Below are 19,371 nucleotides of genomic sequence, written 5' to 3'. Positions count from 1 at the left end.
TGTGGCCAGATTCCGAGTTTTGCGGTAAGAGGGGTGCGTTACTAACTTGCACATTATTGTCACCACTCACTTACCTACAACGCTGGTATTACAGGTTTTCAGAAACCCGGCGTTAAAAGGCAAGAAGTGAGCCTAGAGCAAAACTGTGCTCCACACCGCACTCCAATACCAGCGCTGCTTAAGTCAGCGGTGAGCTGGATTTACGTGTTTGTGCACGATTTCCCCATAGACATCAATGGGGAGAGCCGGCTGAGAAAAAGTCTAACACCTGCAATAAAGCAGCGTAAAGCTCAGTAACGCAGCCCCATTGATTCCTATGGGGAAACTAAATTTATGTTTACACCAAACACCCTAACATAAACCCCGAGTCTAAACACCCCTAATCTTACACTTATTAACCCCTAATCCGCCGCCCCGACATCGCGGACACCTACATTATACTTATTAACCCCTAATCTGCCACTCCGGACATCGCCACCACTATAATAAACATATTAAACCCTAAACCGCCGTACTCCCGCTTCGCAAACACTAGTTAAATATTATTAACCCCTAATCTGCCATCCCTAACATCGCCGCCACCTACCTTCATTTATTAACCCCTAATCTGCCGCCCCCGTCGCCACCACTATACTAAAGTTATTAACCACTAAACCTAAGTCTAACCCTAACACCCCCTAACTTAAATATAATTAAAATAAATCTAAATAAAACCGACTATTAATAATTAAATAATTCCTATTTAAAACTAAATACTTACCTGTAAAATAAACCCTAAGCTAGCTACAATATAACTAATAGTTACATTGCATCTAGCTTAGGGTTTATTTTTATTTTACAGGCAAGTTTGTATTTATTTTAACTAGGTAGAATAGTTACTAAATAGTTATTAACTATTTAATAACTACCTAGCTAAATTAAATACAAATACCTAAATTACAAAAAAACAAACACTAAATTACACAAAATAAAAAACAAATTACAAGATATTTAAACTAATTACACCTAATCTAATAGCCCTATCAAAATAAAAAAGCCCCCCCAAAATAAAAAAAACCCTAGCCTAAACTACCAATAGTCCTTAAAAGGGTCTTTTGCGGGGAATTGCCTCAAAGAAATCAGCTCTTTTACCTGTAAAAAAAAATACAAACAACCCCTCAACAGTAAAACCCACCACCCACACAACCAACCCCCCAAATAAAACCCCAACTAAAAAAAACCTAAGCTCCCCATTGCCCTGAAAAGGGCATTTGGATGGGCATTGCCCTTAAAATGGCATTTAGCTCTATTGCTGCCCAAACCCTAATCTAAAACTAAAACCCACCCAATAAACCCTTAAAAAACCTAACACTAACCCCTGAAGATCCACTTACAGTTTTGAAGAGCCGAAAGTTTTTAATCAAAACGGCTGATTTGTAAACTTAGATGAATGAAAGTGGCCCTGTTTTTAATAGTATTTTTAAAAAATGGACTTTCATTCACCAAAGTTTACCTTCACTTTAAATAGGAATTATTTAGTTATTAATAGTAGCTTTTATTTAGATTTAATTTCATTATATTTAAATTAGGAGGTGATAGGGTTAGACTAGGGTTTAGGGGTTAATAACTTTAGTATAGTGGCGGCGATGTTAGAGGCGGCAGATTAGGGGTTAATAAATGTAGGTAGGTGGCGGCGATGTTAGGGACTGCAAATTAGGGGTTAATACGATTTAACTAATGTTTGCGATGCGGGAGTACGGCGGTTTAGTGGTTAATATGTTTATTATAGTGGCGGAGATGTCCGGAGCGGCAGATTAGGGGTTAATTATTTTATTATAGTGTTTGCAATGTGGGAGAGCCTCGGTTTAGGGGTTAATAGGTAGTTTATGGGTGTTAGTGTACTTTTTAGCACTTTAGTTATGAGTTTTATGCTACAGCTTTGTAGTGTAAAACTCATAACTACTGACTTTAGAATGCATTACGAATCTTGACGGGATAGGGTGTACCGCTCACTTTTTGGCCTCCCAGGAAAAGCTTGTAATATCAGCGCTATGGAAGTCCCATTGAAAAAAGACTTTACGCAATTTGCGTAAGTTGATGTGCGGTGCCCCTAAACCTGCAAGACTCGTAATAGCAGCGGTAGTGAAAAAGCAGCGTTATAACCTGATAATGCTGCTTTTTCACTATAACGCAAAACTCGTAATCTAGCCGATGGAGTGCCAACTTTACACAACTAAGGCGAATTGGAAGGCGGGTTACATAATTTTCACTGAAAAAAAAAAAACTGTTATAACTAAAAAAAACAAAGCAGCACAAATAACAAATGTAACCGCACAAACCGGCACAAATGTAGCAATAACCAACCAGCCCGTTTCATGTGTTTTGGCTGTTGTAGGGGGGCTGGGTGACCTTTATATAATCTGTAATAACTCAGAAAACAATTGAAATTATCTTAAAAATAAAAGCAGCACAAATCTTATTTTTTGTGGCACAAAACAGCACAAACGTAACACAGTGGATTTTTTAATTTGTGCCAATTGTAGGGGGGGGGGGCAACTTGACCACATCCTGTCTTTAGCCATCTGGCAGCAGTGTTTGCAAGAATGTATATCACAATATTATACATAGTTGCAAACACTGCTGCCATAGAATGCTAAAAACACATCCATGCTCCAAAGTTCTTATCAACAAACCTAGGTTTACTCAACGGGGCCAGACCGGGAATAAAATGCAGCCCTGGAAAAATCTGAAGACCAACCATATTTTCTGTTGAGTTCAGAGAATGTTAACACCCAATTTTTTTAAAAGGGTGATTACTGGCATACTCCTTCCAACAATATATTTTTTTAAGTTAAATGATATGTTTGTAATAAAAAAAAAAGCCAGACTGTTATATGTGCAGTGCGCACCCTACAACCCAATTTCATCCATGACTACCTTTTACAGTGTGATCTGGAGAAGACACTCAAAAAGTTGTGAATTGACTAGACACTAGAAACCATTCGAAGGAGGGCTACTAAAAGGGTACATGGGCTGGGTAATACAAATTACAAGGAAATACTTTGTGACCTCAATGTGTAAAGCTCAGTGGAAAATAAATGATACAGCTGCATTTCCTCACTGGCAGCACCATCTATTTAAATTGTAGCTGGCCAGCCCCAGCTGCTGTGGCCCACCCGGGCATCTCCTGGTGTCCTGGTAGGACAGTTCAGTCTTGTTCGTCAGCAAGATACCAAGAGTCACAAATTCAATAATAGATGTGAATTGGAAAGTTGTTTATAATTGTATGCTCTATCTGTATCATGAACATTTAATTTTTACTTTAATGTTAATATATGCAAAGGGGTTAAACACATAATTAAAAGGATATTAAACACCTTTTGCTATGTTTGTGATATTGTGCTTGCCCATTGCTCCATAGAAGGCCAAAAGCAAAATGTGTGACCTGCAAATAAAATAGCTGGTAACGGCAACATGCATTTTTAATTTTTGGCCTCTCTAGGGAGAGTTGGACAAAGCACAATTTTACTAAAACTCTGCACATGAATCCTGCTCTCAAACGTCCCATGCAAGGTATAGGGAGTGTTATTGTGCTGTGGATATGTTTTGAAAAGTGAGTGTGAAATCTCGTAGTTTTTCAATAAATCTGAATGACTCTGAATTTGATAACCTTGTAAAAAGCCACACAAATCTGATGAAAGGGAATAGAGGCCACTGATAGTTAAACAAAAAGACCTATCATTGCTTTCAAAGTACATCATTGTCACTTTCTATACAGTCACTCTAGAATTTACATTTTTTAAATAAACTGCAAAGGTGTAATGTGGTCCAAATACGGTTTAATAAATTAATATGAATTTGATCCTCTAAAACCACCCCCTTATCAAACATCGTCCCAGGGTGAAAAAAGCACATGATGCATTTCACACATACATTTTCAAAGCCTACGGCTCATAATTCTACTGTTACCCCAAAACAACCTGACATTCAGACAAACTGAATCATTTAACTCACTGGTTTTAAAACCTGTCCTCAGGACTCCCCAACAGGCCAGATTTTCCAGATTACCTTTAATGAGAGCAGGTAAAATAACCATGATTACTAATCAGCTGATTATTTCCCCTGTGTTCAAGTTCAGATATCCTCAAAATCTGGCCTGTTAGGGAGGGACAGGTTTGAAAACCTGTGATTTAGACTAATCTTTCTGTGGCGCAACTAATTGGAATAGTCATGTTATTAAAATAGACCTTAAACTGAAATGAAGTAGAAGAGCAGGAAAACTGGGTCATACCATTATAAAGACTAAACAGGGCATAAAGCAGATGCATACTCATGTTTAATGAACAACTTATACACTGTTATTTCATAGACTTACATCTAATGAATTCTAAGAAAAAAGGAAGACGAGAGTAAACCACTGTTTAAAAATAGTAAAGATAATTATTAATTTTAATTTAGCTATAGATTCACATCAGGATACTGCAGGTAGAGATGGGAGAATGTTTCTAAAAATTTGAAATTTAAAAACGAATTTTGATACATTCGTTCAAATCGAATTTCGAATGTTTATAACATTCTAACTTCAAATTTTTGTTTTCGAATTTTTCAATAAGATTTGAAAATATTCGTTCAAATGATAGAATGTTTAGCTATGTATTCATTCAATTTCGAAATGTAATATTCGAATTTGAATGTGACATTCGAATTTGAAATAGTATTTCTAGTCTACGACTGTGTTTAATAAATGTAATATTCGAATTTGAATGCTACATTCTAATTCGAATGTCACATTCAAATTCGAAATAGTATTTCTAGTCTACAACTGTGTTTAATAAATGTAATATTCAAATTCAAATGCTACATTAAAATTCGAATGTAACATTCAAATTCGAAATAGTATTTCTAGTCTACAACTGTTTAACCCCTTAGTGACCAGAGCACTTTTCCATTTTCTGTCCGTTTGGGACCAAGGCTATTTTTACATTTTTGCGGTGTTTGTGTTTAGCTGTAATTTTCTTCTTACTCATTTACTGTACCCACACATATTATATACCGTTTTTCTCGCCATTAAATGGACTTTCTAAAGATACCATTATTTTCATCATATCTTATAATTTACTATAAAAAAAATGATAAAATATGAGGAAAAATGGAAAAAAACACACTTTTTCTAACTTTGACCCCCAAAATCTGTTACATATCTAAAACCACCAAAAAACACCCATGCTAAATAGTTTCTAAATTTTGTCCTGAGTTTAGAAATACCCAATGTTTACATGTTCTTTGCTTTTTTTGCAAGTTATAGGGCCATAAATACAAGTAGCACTTTGCTATTTCCAAACCATTTTTTTCCAAAATTAGCGCTAGTTACATTAGAACACTGATATCTTTCAGGAATACCTGAATATCCCTTGACATTTATATATTTTTTTTTAGTAGACATCCCAAAGTATTGATCTAGGCCAATTTTGGTATATTTCATACCACCATTTCACCGCCAAATGCGATCAAATACAAAAAATTGTTCACTTTTTCACAAATTTTTTCACAAACTTTAGGTTTCTCACTGAAATTATTTACAAACAACTTGTGCAATTATGGCATAAATGGTTGTAAATTCTTCTCTGGGATCCCCTTTGTTCAGAAATAGCACACATATATGGCTTTGGCGTTGCTTTTTGGTAATTAGAAGGCCGCTAAATGCCACTGCGCACCACAAGTGTATCATGCCCAGCAGTTAAAGGGTTAATTAGGGAGCTTTTAGGGAGCTTGTAGGGTTAATTTTAGCTTTAGTGTAGTGTAGTAGACAACCCCAAGTATTGATCTAGGCACATTTTGGTATATTTCATGCCACCATTTCACCGCCAAATGCGATCAAATTAAAAAAAACGTAAAATTTTTCACAATTTTAGGTTTCTCACTGAAATCATTTACAAACAGCTTGTGCAATTATGGCACAAATGGTTGTAAATGCTTGTCTGGGATCCCCTTTGTTCAAAAATAGCAGACATATATGACTTTGGCGTTGCTTTCTGGTAATTAGAAGGCCACTAAATCCTGTTGCGCCTCACACGTGTATTATGGCTAGCAGTGAAAGGGTTAATTAGGGAGTTTGTAGTGAGCTTGCAGGGTTAATTTTAGCTTTAGTGTAGAGATCAGCCTCCCATCTGACACATCCCACCCCCTGATCCCTCCCAAACAGCTCCCTTCCCTCCCCCACAATTGTCCCCGCCATCTTAAGTACTGGCAGAAAGTCTGCCAGTACAAAAATAAAAGGGTTTTAAAAAAAAAATGAATTTTTTTTAAGCATATTTACATATGCTACTGTGTAGGATCCCCCCCTTAGCCCCCAACCTCCCTGATCCCCCCCAAAACCGCTCTCTAACCCTCCCCTCTGCCTTATTGGGGGCCATCTTGGGTACTGGCAGCTGTCTGCCAGTACCCAGTTTACAATAAAAAGTGCTTTTTTTTTCTTTGTTTTTTTTTTTCTGTAGTGTAGCTTCCGCCCCCCTCCCCACCCCCCACAGACAAACCCCCACCACCTTGCTGATTATTTTAATTTACTATATTTTTATCTTTTTTATTTCAATATTTTCTGCAGTGTAGCGGTTCCCACCCGCTCCCTCCCGTGCACGCGCCCGCCCCCCACCCTCCCGTGCACAGCGCGCGCGCCCGTGCGCGCCCCCAGCCACCCCCGCCCACGATCCCGCCCCCCCTTCACATCAACAGGGCCATCGATGGCCGCCACCCGCCTCCCGGTCCGGCTCCCACCCACCAACGCAGGTAGCCACCGATCTCCGGTGCAGAGAGGGCCACAGAGTGGCTCTCTCTGCACCGGATTACTTAAAAAGGTTATTGCAGGATGCCTCCATATCGAGGCATCACTGCAATAACCGGAAAGCAGTTGGAAGCGAGCAGGATCGCTTCCAGCTGCTTTCCACACTGAGGACGTGCAGGGTACGTTCTCAGGCATTAACTGCCTTTTTTCTGAGGACGTACCCTGCACGTCCTCAGTCGTTAAGGGGTTTAAAGTGACACTGAACCCAATTTTTTTTCTTTCGTGATTCAGATAGAGCATACAATTTTAAGCAACTTTCTAATTTAGTCCTACTATCAATTTTTATTCGTTCTCTTGCTATCTTTATTTGAAAAACAAGGCATCTAAGCTTTTTTTTTTTTAGTTCATGACTCTGGACAGCACTTTTTTATTGGTTGATGAATTTATCCACCAATCAGCAAGGACAACCCAGGTTGTTCACCAAAAATGGGCCGGCATCTAAACTTATATTGTTGCATTTCAAATAAAGATACCAAGAGAACGAAGACAATTTGAAAATAGGAGTAAATTAGAAAGTTGCTTAAAATGTCATGCTCTATCTGAATCAAGAAAGAAAACATTTGGGTTCCGTGTCCCTTTAATAAATGTAATATTCTAATTCAAATGCTACATTCAAATTCGAATGTAACATTCAAATTCGAAATAGTATTTCTAGTCCACAACTGTGTTTAATAAATATAAATATAATATTCAAATTTGAATGCTACATTCTAATTCGAATGTCAGATTCAAATTCAAAATAGTATTTCTAGTCTACAACTGTGTTTATAAAATTAACTAGAAAATTTTAAGTTTATAGAATTAGAAAATATTAAGTTTTCACTAACAGCTTGAGGAATTGTCTAGATTTACTCTTGTAAGGAAAACTAAGCATCTCTACATATAATTAGCTTTGAATATAGGTATAAACAAATATATTGTGTCTAGACATCTAGGAACATCAGCCAAGTGTAAACGGAATATCTGCAGCTGTATGTAAGCAACTCATATCTATTAGCAATGTATTTGAAAATGTAAACTTAGCAAAAATTTCATTATCATTCTAATGCATCAAGAAACATACGAATAGTAAGTAATGTTTTAAAGGCTTATTAATTTAAGGAAATCTGTACCACGTCCCTTTAATCAGAGGGTATAAGACAGCTGCAGATACACTGGTAAGCATAGTTTGAGAACGGCTTGCAGTCGAAACACATTACTCTGCTTTTTTTGACCCTGAGTGGGATCCGTAGTTTGACCGCAATCTAATACAATCCACTACACAAGCGGCATAATCAGTGAAATCACAACCCGCGAACGGAGGACGGAGGATACAAGGAACAGATCTAAAGGGCAGAATAATCCCTCAGAACGAACCAACTGATATCAACTTACGGTGTAAGTAGCTAAAAGCACCTTAAGTTTGAAACTTTGCCATACTTTGTCAAGGAATCCTTGTCGCTTTTGTCTTATTGCAGGATTCATTTGGATCTGCTTATACATCTTGAAGCTATAAGACTTGATGGGACTTTTAACGTTCTAATTTTCATATCCTTTGTGATGTGAGATTTTAATGTTTGCAATATGCGCATATGTTTATGCAATTGATTGTAATTGAATGGTTTTTTATGCTCTTTAATATATTTTTTATGTTTTACGCATCCCCCAATTGAAGTATTGAATAAATTCAGTAATATTATCTTGTTTGAAACTACACCTACTCCAGAAATTGATACTAGGGTTTTTCGTTTATATTATTTATATAGTTGTTTGTATAGTCAAATAAGGAGCCACCGCTATTATCACCATTAGATTGTTTACATTCAGATTGTTTATTATTACCCTTATACTTCCCGCAGTAAGTTCACAGTAATATTATCCCGACTCTGATTTACTGATACTAAAGGAAACCGTTTCCTATTATTAATATAGCAGATATATATCTGTATGTTTAGACACTGCGTCTCTATATACTAGTAAATAATTATCACCTACTTTGAACTATATCAATCAGCCTGATACTAAGAGTATATTAAGCTGCAAGCAACGCCACGATATTCGTTTCCTTCTGTGTCCTAGGACATATTAGGTTTCTACAATTCGGTTTACTATTTTAGGGTAGTCTAGAGGAGAAATACCCCTTATTGTGGCTTTGTACAGGTATCTATCTAGCGCTTTAGCACAGTCCCTAACCAAATTATTGTTTTAACATTGCAAATGTTTTAAAAATTCCTTGCATTCCCTCTATTAACTGAATAATACATTCCAAGCCCTTTATTTTCCTTTCTGAAATTTGACCTTTCAAACAATTCTGAGTTACCAGCAATAGTTAAATATACTAAATAATAAGGATTAATGTTTAAAAACCTACACATTTTTTGCCAAGCAATGATTGGATTCCTAAAGGTAATCATTGTCTTTAACAACGGAGGGAATTTTTGGGCTTCTAGATCAGTAACTGCTTTCAATGACATGGGTTTCACTATACTAGACTCAGCTTCTATTAAAGAGTAATAGCCCCTTCCTAGGAACCAGTCCGGGATTAATTTAGCTAAACAGATCCAATTATATTTACGCACACAAGGGAGACCAAACCCTGCATATTTGCTCTGTTGAGATAATCTATATTTTGAAAGCTTAGATTTGTTCTTTCCCCAGAGAAATTCTCTAATTAATTGTATATGTTTTGCTTTAACCAAAATAGGCACATTTTGCATAACATAAAGCACTTTAGGAAATAATATAATTTTAATAATATTTATTTTACCATACAACGTCAATGGAAATTTAAAAACATTTCCAATTCTTCAGATCCTGCTGTATTTTCAGAAGCACCTCTTTGTAATTTAAATCATACCATTTCTCTGGACACAAACTAATATTAATCCCTAAATATATAATATAAATCTAGGGTTCCATAAATGGTAGGTTAAGGAGGAGAATTTCAAGTATTATAAATCCATAAAATTTCTGATTTGGACATATTAATCAGATACCCTGAAAAACTACTGGTAATTCTCAAAGATATTCAGTAACTTTGGGATATTTTCTTTTAAATTAATAATGAAAATGAATAAATCATCTGCATATAATGCAATCTGAACTTTTGTACCCAGCTTGACACCTTTAATGTTAGATCTCATCATGATAGCTAAGAGTTCCATACTTAAATTATAAAGAAGAGAAGAGAGGGGACAACCTTGTCTTGTCCCTTTAAATAGTGGGGAGAAAGGTGAAGTTAAACCATTAACTATAAGTGTCATACAATAAGTGTATAAAAGAAGAGAAAAAAACCTGAAACCCAAATTGTATTAATGCCTCATGCAAATGATCTCTATGTATTGAATCGAATGCCAATGCAATTGTAAAATATCTTTTATTTTGGTTTTCCCTGCAGTTCCATCCTATATATAAATATAAACAGTACTGTGCAAAGGTCTTAGGCCACCATTAGAATTGTTGTTTTAGCAATGGTATAATGACCATATATAATTATTTCTCAGTCTCTGTCTTAGAATACTTCCTGAAAATAAGTATTAACAAACAGAAAAATAATAATAAAAAAAAAACAGCTTCTATAAGCTAAAGTGGCAAGTATTTAGTGTGACCTCCCCTTACACTTGATCAATAGCAGGAACCTGGCTCTTGTAAACCTAAATGGAATGGAACCCTAATTAATGTCATTGCAAACGCCTGTATTTGGCCTACTATTTCATGTCAAAATGACTGCTGTGAAAAAGGTTTATTATACCAGGTTTGTGCAAGACATGCTTGAGCATTACATACACATGTGGTATGAGTTTAATTCATTGGAAGCTTGCTAATGAGACCAACTTTCAATCACATCATTCCATTCAAAATGCCAAAGATCATAGAATTTGACAGACATAAAACCATACTTTTGCATCAGCAATGCCACTCTCAAAGGAAAATCAGCAAACAAACTGAATACTCAAAATGTGGTATTCAAGCTGTTATAAAGAAATTTGAAGAATCAGAAGAGTTCAGGACAAAAAAAAAGACTGAAAGGCCAAGAAAACTTTCAAAATCTGATGAGAAATTTCTCTGAGTTTCTTCTTTGAGAGACCGGAAGAAGTCCAGCACGGACCTAGCTCAGCATCTGGCAGCTTCATCGGGATGCCAAGTTGACCATTCTACAATCTGAAGAAGCTTGATCAGGAATGATCTTTGTGGAAAGGTAGCAGCCAAGAAACCACTTTTTTGCAATTGAAACAGGGTGAAAATGCTAAGATATGCTAAAGCTCACAAAGATTGGAATGAAGATCAGTGGAAAAGAGTATTATGGAGTGACAAATCCAAGTTTATAATTTTTTGATCCAATCATTGACAAAAGAGTTGGAGAGAGATGGAAGAATGAGTGCTTGCGGCCTTCAGTGAAACATGGTGGAGGGTCTGTCCTGGTTTGGGGCTGCATTTCTGCCAGTGTTGCTGGTGATATTGTCCGAATTGATAAGATCATGAATGCTCAAAAGTACAGGCAGGTTTTAATTCATCATGCAATTCCTTCTAGAAAGCGATTGATTGGGAATGGTTTTATTTTTCAGCATGATAATGATCTTACACACACTGCTAATGTGTTGAAATCATATTTGGAGAGAAAAACAGCTGATAAAACACTGACAGTAATGGACTGGCCTCCACAGAGTCCAGGCCTGAATATTATAGAGGCATTATGGGATCACCTGGACAGAGAAATAAATAAAAGACAACCTAAATCTAAACAAGAACTCTGGGAAGTGCTGAAAGAATCCTGGTATATAATACCAGAAGATTACTTCAGAAAACTTCAGGACAGTCTCCCCGAAAGAGTTCAAGATGTGCATAGTGCCAAGAGAGGTCACAATACTGACTTTTGCCTGAAGATTCCATTTTGTTCTGAAAACAAATATATTTTGTGTACATATTTCCTGTATTTTATGTTTGTATCTTAATAAAGAGACTGAAAAATAAATATGGATGGTTGTGGTGGTAATTAGATTACCACTACAATGGTCATTAAAACTTTGCTAAAACAACAAATCTAACAGTAGCCTAAGACTTTTGCACAGTACTGTATATTTTTTAGTATAATGCAAATTTAATGTCAAGCTTTATTTTTAACATGTGTGAATATATTTTTTATTTATTCATTATCTTTTATTGTAATATATTCACATCAACAACATGTACAGTGTTTTCCATAATTTCCATTGTTCATCCTATATTTTTTACCTTCAGCCCCAGAGGTTTTGACTTACTCACTTATTATTTCTCCAGACCCCCTCACACATAAAGTACATACTATGAATTTAGCCAGCCTGCTTAGACATTTGTCTAGAGACCCACAGACAGTTTTATGTGCTTCAGCAATGACCCATTAACCCAGAGCTCGACAAATCCAGAAGCCAGGGAGCCACTGGCTCCTAGAATTTTACCCCTGCTCCTAACCTTTTTGGTTATTCTCTCCATGTATCTATATACTAATATTACCACTGTCTGGCTCTGAAATATTCTTACTGGCTCTTAAGTTTTAAACAGATTTGTCGACCCCTGCATTAACCTATTACCATCAGTTCTGCACACACTTCAAAGAGTCACTAACCTGTCTCATGTCCTAGCACTTCTGCAGGGACACAACAACTATCCTCTGCTGCTGCGTTTTTTTGTATGGACTAACTAACCCATCCTTGTTATTCCCCTTCTGCTGGGACCTAGCAGCCCTCTGCAGTTGCTAATTCCTCTGCATGGACTCACTAAGCCATTCTTGTTATATCACTTCTGCAGAGACATAGCAGAATTCATCCCCACGTGCTGCTTTTTCTGTATGAAGTTACTAACTCATCACTGCTATTCTCCAATTGCAGTGACCCAACATGTGCTTGCTGCCTTATATACAAGGTCCATCATCCCATACCCAGGTAGCACCTAATCTGCAGGGTCCCACATACATAACCAACCCATTGTCATTTGCTAAATCCTCTGCAGGGTTTCACCATACAAACTTCAAGAAATTATATTCACAGTGAGCATTGCATTCACGTTCCAAACGAAAAATGTACACAAGATCATATATTCACACACATATACTACAAACATTGAATGTAACTCTGACAATGACAGACTTGGTCTGTATAGATCATTTTTGTTTTATATCAAACGAGAGCACAGAAATATAGCCAAACTAATTGCTTACTGGTTAGCTGGTAAGAATATAAATATATATATATATATATATATATATATATATATATATATATATATATATATACACACATACTGTATATATAAATTTTATATAAATTAAGACTACTGTAACATTATATATGCTTTAAAGCTGTTACAAAACCTCCATAAGTCCTTTAGTATTAGTAAGCATCCATAGGTAGTAAGTGTTACTTATGGGAGTGATGACATTTTTTTTACATTGAGACTGTTGGTAATTTATCTCTTTGGGTGACAATGCTGATTAGATTATCGCTTAAACTACTGTCTACTGTTATTAAGTCTCCTGCTTACCAAATAGGATTGTAGTGTCACTTAACCCCTTCGCTGACATAAGTTAATCATATAACTCCTTGATTACCACCCTGTCATAGTATGATTTAACCCCTTGGCTGCCTGAAAAAAAATAATTATGCTAAGTAACCTAATGGCTGTCTTTTAATCCAATCACTGACAAGAAGGGCTGTTAAAAAGTAGCAATTTGTTGCATTCATCTGGCAGCCAAGGGGATTGCATTACTGCGTTATATCAGAGTGACTTTCCCCGCAAAATCCTACGCACAGGCCCCACGCACATAAACACTCACCCTGTAAAGGCCATCATAGAACAAGCTGCCGTCCAGATTGCACCCGATCATTGCCGTGGGCATTTCTCGCAAATCGATATCCTCCATATCGATATCCAGGAAATCCCAATCGTTTGCAGCCTGTGGTCCTCTCTGTACCTCTGGTCCCAAAGGCTCTGCGAACCCTCTGACAGCCTGATCCATAATGTGCAGGAAAGCAGGAGGGGACAGAATAAAATACAGGTCAGTGGGTCACACGGCCACCAGCTGCGTTCTGCAGTAAAGGGACAGCGCCTTATCTAGCAAGTAATCCTGGAGCGTCTGGAGCTGCCATTCTGTATCTATTTAATTGCAGGTTGTCATCTAACAATCCTTACAATATCACATCAACCGGCTGTATAGGGGGGGTCGTACGGTTGCAGCACCTATGTCACCGGCCCAGCCACTAATACATGTAGCAACTTATACAGCAATGACGTCAGCGACCACTGACAGCAGGGCTCTTGTCTGGAGTGGCAGTGACATCTGCTGGTGGAATTGGGTCGTAGCCGAAAATACTGCTTATATTTTGTCTTATTATAATATAATATATTATATATATATATATATATATATATATATATATATATATATATATATATATATATATATATATATATATATATATATATATATGTGTGTGTGTGTGCCATGAATAATCTTGTGTAAATACTTGTATTGTAGCAAAAATAAAACTATATTCCTCGGGTATAGTCTTGAAATAATTAGGGACATAACTCCCAATGTTTTTCTTTCAAGATTTCTTTCCAATTTACTTCTATTATCTAATTTGCTTAGTTCTCTTCTTATCCTTTGTGGGAAGTAAAGCATACCTAAATAAGCTCAGGAGCAGCAATGCATTAATGGAAGCTGGCTGCTTATTGGTGGCTGAACATATATTCTTCTTGTCATTTGCTCACTTGATGTGTTCAGTTAACTCCTAGCAGTGCATTGTTGTTCCTTCAACAAAGGATACCAAGAGAATGAGGCGCATTTCATAATAGAAGTAAATTGGAAACTTGTTTATAAATATATGTTCTATCTAAGAATTTTGGGTTTTATGTCCCTTTAAGTTGTTTGAAGTTTACCGAATACTAATGTTAAAGGGAAATTCACATCTAGGTGTAAATAAAAAGATGACTTTTATCATTTGTAGTCTAAAATTAGAAAATGTTTTAAACATTTAAAACACACATATATCCAATACATTGTATGAATCATAACAATAATATTGTGTATATAAAGATTTAAATCAAACGGATTGCAATTTAAATCACTAGTCGGTAGGATTCGATTTAAATCGTGGTTTTCTACATAAAGATTTCATCTTTTCAGATTATTGTTCCAGTTATATCAGAAATTTACCTTAGTAATAACAATTTAAATAATTTTATTTGAACTAAAACACTGACATTCTAGGTTTTGCTTTCATTCTTACTGCTTAATATTATCAGTTATTCATAGAGCGCCAACAGATTCTGCAGCACTCCCTCTCTCTTCACACTTAGGTCCTTGTGCAGATCCACTACAAATAATCTTCTAATCATTGAGCTTCTTGAAACTTAGTAAGGGGTTGATTCTGTGTACATAGAATTTCAGGGTAACAATGGGATTAAAGGGACAGTAAAGTCAAAATTAAACTTTTATGATTCAGATAGAAATGCAATTTTAAGCCACTTTACAATGTACTTTTTATCATCTATTTTGCTTTGTTTTCATAGTATCCTTTGTTGGAAGCATACCTAGGTAGGCCAGGGAGCAGCAATGTACTACTGGGAGCTAGCTGCTACACATATGCGCCTCTTGTCACTGGCTCACCCAATATATATATCTTGCTCCCAGTAGTGCATTGCTGCTCCTTTAACAAAGTATTCCAATAGAATAAAGGTAATTTGATAATAGAATTAAATCTGAAAGTTGTTTAAAATTGTAAGCTCTATCTGAATTATAAAATAAATTTGGGCAGTGCCCTGGTTGAAGTGATTGTAGCTCTTTTGCCACCAGATTGCTCCATATCTCTACCCTATCCATAAAACAAATCTATGCTAAAATCCCCTCCCCACAAAAAAAACAAAATTGAAGGCTAAAGTCTAAAAAAAAGGTTTAAAGGGACAGTTTACTCAAAAATGTTCTCCCCTTTAATTTGTTCCCAATGATCCACTTTACCTGCAGAAGTGCATTACATTGTTAACAAGTATTTCCATTGCCCTTATATTGGCATTTTAAATAGTTGTGGTATTCCAACCTATCCTGAAAGTATTTGGCCTTAAAGCCAAGCTGTGTAAACACAGCCAGTAGAAGAAATTACACTCCCAGTGGGGTATAGAAAAGATAAGGTAATAAAATGTTAATTTTCCATTGTTCTCTCCAAGTATTGGTCTTTGGTTTATAGACAGATATAAGATAAATAAGAATGTATATGTACAAATGTGATAAAGTGATGAGATCTGATTATACCTACAAGCTCAACCCATTTTATTAATTTGTGGCTTCAAAACACAAAATCAGCTCATTCATATACACAAAATAAGCCTTAACAAGCAAATCTCATACATTTTATACTCTACAGCTGATAAAAAAAAGTAATTGGAAACACATTAAGGGAAAATAAATTTTATAGTACACTGTCCCTTTAAGGTGAATAAGCGTCTGTGCTAGATCATAAGTGAGATACAGGGGGAGAGCTAAGTGTATTGTATGCCAATCAAAAGGCAAACCAGGCGAGCAGTCTATACTAGTCAATAGCCATTTAGAATATACAAAAATGTGTAAAAAAAAAAAAAAAAAAAAGGAAAATATATAAGGAAATATCTCACTATTTTTTATATGGTCTTTAGTGTTTCTCTTTGACGCACAAACTGCCTTATTTTCACAACATTAAGTAATCTTCACTTCACCAGATGAAAAAATATAGCACTAATACTAAAACAAGATCGCCAGCTACACCAGCAAAACAAGATAAAAAACAAACAAAAATGGGCCTGGATATATGTTCAGATAGCTATTTGGAAATTCAATCTACTTCCACACATAATCCAGAAATACAATCTATGTATAACCAGTTAGCGGAGCTGTTACTACCTCAGATTCAGCTAGATTACGAGTTTGGCGTTATGAGTGAAAAAGCATTGTTATGCTTCATAACAATGCTTTTTCCTAACGCCGCTATTACAAGTCTTGTAGGTATAGGTGTACCGCACACCTTTTTGGCCGTCACGCAATGTCAGTACCGCACTTTTGAAAAAGTCCTTTTTCAATGGGACTTTCATAGCGCCAGTATTACGAGTTTGCCTGGGAGGCCAAAAAGTAAGCGGTACACTCTATAACCGACAAGATCTGTACCGCCATCTAAACTCAGTAGTTATGAGTTTTATGTTACAAAGCTGTAGCATAAAACTCATAACAGAAGTGTTAAAAAGTACACTAACACCCATAAACTACCTATTAACCCCTAAACCGAGGCCCCCCCGCATCGCAAACACTATAATAAATTTATTAACCCCTAATCTGCCGCTACGGACATCGCCGCCACTTAAAAAATTTATTAACCCCTATTCCGCCACTCCCCGACATCGTCGCCACTATAATACACTTATTAACCCCTAAACCACCGTCCTCCCGCATCGCAAACACTATTTAAAGATTATTAACCCCTAATCTGCCGTCCGCTCCCACACCGCTACTATAATAAATTTATTAACTCCTAAACCTCCGCCCTCCCGCATCACTACATAAATATATTAACCTCTAAACCTAACCCTAACGTAACCCTAACACCCCCTAACTTAAATATAATTAAAATAAATCTAAATAAAACTTACAATTATTACCTAAATAATTCCTATTTAAAACTAAATACATACTGTAAGAGATTGCTAATAATGAGGATCTCAACTGCAGACTTTCTGTAAATATTTGCAAATGTATCACTTTAGCTAATGAACTATCACTTAATTTAGTCCAGAGTTGCTTCAGTGAAATTACTAAAGACGTATATATATGTAATGTTGCAATCAAATAAATCTAATGTGTTGCAACATAGATACAAGCATATGTTTATCAACCACAATAATGGTTTCAGGACTTATACTGCTGTGTGCTGGAAGGAAGTAGCATCAAGCTTGGCAGATGAACCTTGCCTATTCAACCTTACAGTTACTCCGTGAGAGAGGAAGACAGTGTTGGATGCTGCTGCTGTAGCAGAGATCTCAGTTGGCAGCGAGAGAGTACTCCGTAGTTCTGTGCTGCTTGTAACTATTCAGCTGTGTGAATGAATCAGAGCGAGATAGATCCGATGCTCCGCTTTGAGTGACGTTGCGGGGGGGTGTATCGCAGTAGCGAATGAGGTGAAGCTTCTGCTTAGGGGTGTGTCGTAGCTCCATGAACAGGAACGCTTCAGCTAGACTGAATCGGTAAAGCTCAAGTCACTAAACCTTCAGTAAGTATGTCATTCAAAGCTAAACGGATTTAGTTAGAGCTTGCTGTGCAGTAATAAGCAGATCATTACTTTGTAAGGATGAAATGAGTCCAGCAAGCTGTGTAAACAGCTGATCTTTACTTTGCTCCGATGAGAGGAGTTCAGCAAGGGGTTTGCGTGCAACAGTCCCGAGTTCTGGTGAATTAGTTGATGAACAGGTTAATTCTGGCAAACAAGATAATCAGATTATAATCCAAAAGTAGTAGTGAGTCAGGAGACACACTGGCGTGGCTGAGTTCAGCTTGGAAGCACAATAACTAAGCACCTGTTTAAGGTGTGGTGAAACCTTAAATAGAGGTAGTGACTAAACTCATCATGTGACTACTGGTGAGAAGGAAAAGATGAGACGGAATCCTTACAGATGCCCCCCCTCAAACAAGCCGACCATCGGCTTGATGTTTAGGTCTATGAGGGTAACGTCTGTGGAAACGCGAGACGAGTCTAGGGGCATTTATATGAGTGTACGGTTCTCAGGTGTCATCCTCGGGGGAATAACCCTTCCAGCGGACCAGATACTGCAATTCGCCATTGAGGAGTCTAGAATCCAGAAGATCTCGAACCTCATAGGTATCCGCATCTAAGAGCATAGGTGCAGGTGGAAGAACCACCTTCTGTGAATCATAGTTAGTAGCTGGTTTTAACAGTGAAACATGAAAAGAAGGGTGGATTCCTAGAGATGGCAGAAGATCAAGTGTGGCTGCGTTAGCATTGATGATACGAATAATGCTGAACGGTCCAATGAACAATCCAGCTAACATTTTGCTAGGTATTTGCAACTTGAGATTTTTAGTCGATAGCCAGACCTTGTCGCCTATAGAATATTGAGGTGACGGTCTTCTTCGTAGGTCGTAGTACCGCTTCTGGATACCTTGAGCATGTTGGATGTTTTTATGTAACACCTGGAAGTTTTCGGTAAGTTTTTGAGTTAGTTCATCAACAGTGGGTGAGTTTACTGAATCGGTGTTCATTAATGAAAATCTCGGGTGATAGGCAAAGTTAGCATAAAACGGCGTCAAGTTGGAGGATACGTTTTTTAGCGTATTATTGTAGGCAAATTCTGCCATAGATAAATAATGTAGCCAATCATTCTGATGGTAAGCACAGTAACACCGTAGATATTATTCTAGCCATTGGTTCAGTCTTTCTGATTGGCCGTTAGTTTGAGGGTGATACGAGGTGCTTAATCGATGGTCAATTTGTAAAACTTCAATTTGTAACACTTCGGTAAGATGTTTCCAGAAACGGGAGGTAAACTGGCTACCCCTATCTGTG

General features: G+C 36.8%; 1 protein-coding gene across 1 annotated transcript in view; it reads right to left on the bottom strand.

The window, feature by feature from the left end:
- Positions 1–14,031, bottom strand: part of RCAN1 (regulator of calcineurin 1) — a 271,137-nt gene extending 257,106 nt beyond the window's left edge. The window contains 1 exon segment of the mRNA XM_053705951.1: positions 13,605–14,031. Coding sequence (XP_053561926.1) covers positions 13,605–13,787 — 183 coding nt within the window. The 5' untranslated portion in view covers positions 13,788–14,031.
- Between the last annotated feature and the right edge of the window lie 5,340 nt (positions 14,032–19,371).

The sequence above is a fragment of the Bombina bombina genome, chromosome 3, assembly GCF_027579735.1.
Source record: "Bombina bombina isolate aBomBom1 chromosome 3, aBomBom1.pri, whole genome shotgun sequence".
Lineage (NCBI taxonomy): Eukaryota > Metazoa > Chordata > Amphibia > Anura > Bombinatoridae > Bombina > Bombina bombina.
Note: the sequence above shows the minus strand (reverse complement) of the source record. Positions and strands in the feature narration are given on the sequence as shown.